Source organism: Strongylocentrotus purpuratus, unplaced genomic scaffold (genome assembly GCF_000002235.5).
Source record: "Strongylocentrotus purpuratus isolate Spur 01 unplaced genomic scaffold, Spur_5.0 spur5_scaffold_21, whole genome shotgun sequence".
Classification (NCBI taxonomy): domain Eukaryota; kingdom Metazoa; phylum Echinodermata; class Echinoidea; order Camarodonta; family Strongylocentrotidae; genus Strongylocentrotus; species Strongylocentrotus purpuratus.
This window is the reverse complement of record NW_022145607.1, coordinates 27,091,364-27,096,127: the sequence shown is the minus strand read 5'-3', so window position 1 is coordinate 27,096,127 and position 4,764 is coordinate 27,091,364. Positions and strand designations below refer to the sequence as shown.

The following is a 4,764-nucleotide window of genomic DNA, read 5'->3' as shown; positions in this document are numbered from 1 at the left end:
AGTATATTCGGAAAATCAAGCATGAAAATAAACAAGAAAGGTGGAAGAGGGGGAAAGAAAAGAGAGGGGAAGGATAGATAGAAGGGAGAAACAAAGAGAGGGGGACGGGAGAAAGAGAGAGAGAGAGAGACGAATAGAGAGGGAAAGGCAGAGAGTGGGACGTGGGAGAGAGAGGCATGGGAGTTGTATTTAAAAATAAGAAAGATTGAATTGATGAAATGAAAATAGGCCTTGTATTTAAATCATTATTCCAATTTGTTTACACGATAGTCGTATAAAGAAAACTTAAACATTTAGAGAACTTTAAGGTATCCTTTAAAGATACTACACATAACCTTTTTCACAACTTTCATTTTTTGACATTTGTTTTAGAAGATAGAAATAATGAGCGCATACATAGACTTCAAACACAAACGAAAAAATTGGAAGGTTCTGAAATGATAGACTACGTTATTCTGGGATAATTGCCCCCCCCCCCCCCCCCCTCCCTTGTTATTCCAGGACAACGACCTCAATCTGAAAGACCTTCGGATCCCGGGGTTCCGGCGACTACCCCCCGGACGACTGGCCCCTGGATAATTACCCCCCATTCAAATTACCACCCGCGCACAATCACCCCCCGGGCAACAGAGCTCGCCGCACAATCACCACACGGGGAGCATTATATATTCTGGCCTTTTTCTTTTGAAATGCCATTTGTCTGATACAAGTCATGTACACATGTATTTACGGTGGTGTAAACCCTCATGCTTGCACTCGCTAGACGCAGAGGTAGATCAGTAGAACACTACAGTCACGCGCGTTGATACCATTGAAAGAAGACTTGCCTACATGACCTGTGATCTCTATTCTCCAGTATTACACGTAGCTGCCTGTTATGTACATGTAGCAGTTTTCCCACTAGAGTCACAGCGCTTGGACTGGATGCCATCACTTGTTTAGCGTTCGAGTTTAAATATATACATGCTTCCATACGGTGACAGTGTGAGTTCAGTGACTTAATGCAGAGTAGACATGTCTTATCTTTAAATCGGTCTACTGTTGGTGCTTACTTCAGATGAGGAAGGATCTAGCGTAGAGTTTGTGAGTAGTTGAGGAGAGTACTACTGCATTGCCGTCTAGTTTGTTGTTGATATGAGTGGTCGTATACAGTACTGATACGGACAACGCTAGACACGTGCGCTGTGTAGTAGAGCGTCCCACTATCTAAGATACTCCTCATTGTACATACTTCGTAGTAGGTTCATGCTTATGTGGTCGGCTGTTGTTTCTTGTTGACATCTTTGAGGGACGATGGAGTGGATAGATACTGAAAGGGGAGGACTGAAGCTGTTGCTTGATGGGTTCATTTACGTGAGGAAGAAGGACCTGGCTAATGGATGGGAGAGCTTCGAGTGTGAATTAAGAAGAAATCGTAACGAGTGCAAGGCCAGGGTCAAGGTAATTCCGACTAGTGTTTGTACTTTGAATCATCGATTGTTATTTGTTTTATGTACGTAATATCTTTCTCTCTCTATCCTTGCGGGTAGCAGTATTATTTATATCAGAGTACATGTATTGCTCAACGTGGTTAGTTAGCCAAAATATAGTTATAAAATAGTTATATAGTAGTTCTGCTGTGTGACTCCACACTGTATCCTTAACTTGATCACTTACATATTCACACTGTGAGCACAGATGGAATTGATTTTGAACACTTTCAAAGTGTTGACTGTGTGAAAGCGGTGTGTCCACACTGTCCTTACACTCTGACCCGTGGTCTACATAATCAAACAGTGTATGTACCGGTGGAGCTATTCTTTATAGACTTTTTTTGTGTGGATATGAACAGTTTGAACACAGAGAATATTTATAACACCTTCATAGGTGTTTTTTTTTAGGGGGAGGTGAAAATGGTGTGTTCACATTGTCCCCTCACTGTGATCATTTACATATTCACACAGTGTACGCATCAAAGTGGAACTTTAGGCATTAGTGGATAAGAACACTTCCTTAGTGGTGACAGTGCCAATATATTTCCTCACTCCTATCGCCTACATTATTACACCTAAATATAACTGTGTGAACACCACAATGTCCATATGCGATCCTCTTATTTCGTTATCACAGCGTGTACGTTCCACATTAAGACAATAATGAGTAGATTTTGAACACTCTCACTGTGTTAAGTGTTTACTAATCAATGTTCACACTGTACGGCACATTATAATTATAACACATTGTGGTCACATAGGATTGTTCTCCCGATGGTCATATAGTCCATGGTCCTATTGAGGTCATCCAGGTAGTGGCAGTTCATTGGGTAGAATGAAATCCTGCTCATAGTTTTCCAAGCATGGTAGTCCTGATTGTAGTTTTCGAAAGAAAGTCCTGGAAACTACATTCTTTGGTGCTCAAGACACGCAATCATATTGTATTTTGTTTCATACATACAGGTGTTAGGTGCCGACGAATTCCGAGACAAGACAGAACACAACCATCCTCCCGACCATGGTAAAGCCGACGCTTACAAACTAAAGGCTGCGATGAAGAGAAGGGCAGTCTCAACAGACGAGAGTCCCCAGCAGATCCTGATGGCCACCCTGCCCCAGGCGACAGATGAAGGTGTAATGGCTCTTCCAGGACCCACCAACATGCGGAGGATCATCAGGAGGCAACGCCAAGACCATCGGCATTCCTTGGCGATGAGGAATTCAATGATCCCTGAAATTATGGGAGATCAGAGACCACCTTTGGAAACAAGAGAAAGTCTGCTGGTACTTCCGGGAATTGACAGCGTGTGCCAAGATGATCAGGAACCCTTGGCGATTAGGAATGCAGAGGCCCTTGCAGTTCCCCTTGAAGATCAGCGATCATCTCTGGCTACAGAAGAAGGTCCAATGGCACCTCTAGGTGTGGTGTGCCAAGACGTAGCGGAAGATTTAGTGATTGGGAACTCAGAGGACCTAGGATATCCCGGAGACCACAGATCACCTTTCGATTTAGACAAGGGTCTGGAGGCACGGCCAGGACTCGACAATGTTCAGCAAGACGAACAGGAAATAATGATGATTAGGAATTCAGAGAACTCAAATGTGTCTGAAGATAGGACGCCATCAACGGCTACAGAAGAAGATCCGACGGACCTGCCAGGACTCGACAGCAGCAGGAAGCAAGAAAACAATCCTGAAGCATTGTCTGCAATGGGGAACAGTGGCGACCAAGGACTGGGGAACAGTATTGGTGAAGGACTGGGGAACAGTGGCGGTCAAGGACCAAACGAGAGTTCTGGAATTGTGAGACGACCGTTCTTTTCTACCTTGCTCAAGCAGAAGCGTTCCTTTGGCCACAGAGCGACCGGCCCACGAGCTAAAGTACCCACCGGCTCCATGGGAACAGCCCAAACCTTCTGTGACCAATCCTCCATTGTCAATGAACCAGGAGGAACTGGACATTCCTCAGAATCTGTGATCGTGTCAGACTGCACATAAGACTGCTAGGTTTTTACTGTCTGAAACTGTCTGGAAGTGATACCCTTCCGGGTGATTTTGTTGCACATCAGAATTGATGTATTCTGTGAGGTTTTAAAATCACCAAAATGAAGAAGAAAACAAAACCCACATTGTTACAGTCATATGGTTCACATCAAAATGTGTATATGGGACTACACAAACATGTGGCATAAAAGTTTAGTCCTAACACTTTAACTATTTTCTTATCCTATTTCGAATATAGAGGCATTTGAACAACAATCCTCTCAGGGAACATCGACATTCTATGATGCTCTTCCACACTTGATAATAATAATAATAGTGAACATTTATAATGCGCCATGTCTGTCAAACATGATACTCCTGGCGCAGTTGTGTGGAAATTGTATAATTGTGGGCACCTTTCTTCTGTAGCCTTTAAATTAGAATGAAAATCTCACAATTTTGTTTTTGCTTTCCCCAAACTGAACCTTCTCTTTGAACGAAAAGTTTAAATTATGCAAATGCGATCTAATCCCTGAAGTATTTTTTTAGGGAGACAGTGGCGTATCCATCAAATGAAAGAGCTGAAGTACAAGCCAGGGTGATATTGGAGCTCCTTGACTTGCGTGGTGGATATGAGAGCTATGATCATATCTAATAATTATGAGCCTTAAAAAAAGATTACACATATTTGTTTGTCTTACAAAATACTTGTATATACATATAGAAGCAGCAGTATGGGAAATATTTCAAATTATCGACCAAGAGAGCATACCACCTAGAACCGACTTGCATACGACATGGGTTTTTTTTTTTAAAAGTCCTGATTTTTAAATAAGTCAGTAAATACTGTAAGGGCCATTACACAAAGTCCCAAACCCACCACATTGTCGTCCATTGTTGATATGTAGCGTTTTCCATGAATCTTAGGCGTATAATACTTCTGTTTAAATCGTTTTGAGCATTGAATGGTTTGTGGTAATTTATTTGTTTACATTTCAATGTAGTCGATAAAGTAAGTAATTGCTTCCACATGTACCTGAGAATAATTCAATAAAAAAGTTTTATGAAAAGAAGAAGATAAAGAATATACTCAAGAGAGACAGGTAGAAAGAGGGGAAATTGTTACATAGAGAGAGAGAGAGAGAGAGAGAGAGAGAGAGAGAAAGAAAGGGGCCGAGTGGGCAGTAAAAAGAGCGAGAAATGTTGAAGGAAGGTATCAGGCAAATAGTGGATACAGACACAAGTTTGAGAGATGATGTATTTGAGAGAGGATATAGAAATAGAGGCGCGAATAGAGACAAAGTTGAGA

At 42.0% G+C, this 4,764-nt stretch overlaps 1 protein-coding gene across 2 annotated transcripts; it reads left to right on the top strand.

Annotated features, from left to right (window-relative positions):
- Window positions 1–591: 591 nt before the first annotated feature.
- On the top strand, window positions 592–4,542 carry LOC763117. 2 transcript variants are annotated; one of them, XM_030995548.1, is made up of 3 exons: window positions 593–1,440; window positions 2,436–3,040; window positions 3,230–4,542. In XM_030995548.1, the coding sequence occupies exons 1-3, from the start codon at window positions 1,294–1,296 to the stop codon at window positions 3,468–3,470; spliced, it is 993 nt and encodes a 330-aa protein (XP_030851408.1). In that variant the 5' UTR covers window positions 593–1,293; the 3' UTR covers window positions 3,471–4,542. The 2 variants fall into 2 exon arrangements, with proteins under 2 accessions (XP_001198994.3, XP_030851408.1); XM_001198994.4 differs by having other exon boundaries at window positions 592–1,440; window positions 2,436–4,542.
- The last annotated feature ends 222 nt before the right edge of the window (window positions 4,543–4,764 follow it).

Coding starts and splice junctions, on each gene's coding strand:
- LOC763117 (XM_001198994.4), top strand. CDS start 1,294: ATGGAGTGGATAGATACTGAAAGGGGAGGACTGAAGCTGTTGCTTGAT. Junction 1,441..2,435: donor AGTGCAAGGCCAGGGTCAAG/GTAATTCCGACT, acceptor TCATACATACAG/GTGTTAGGTGCCGACGAATT.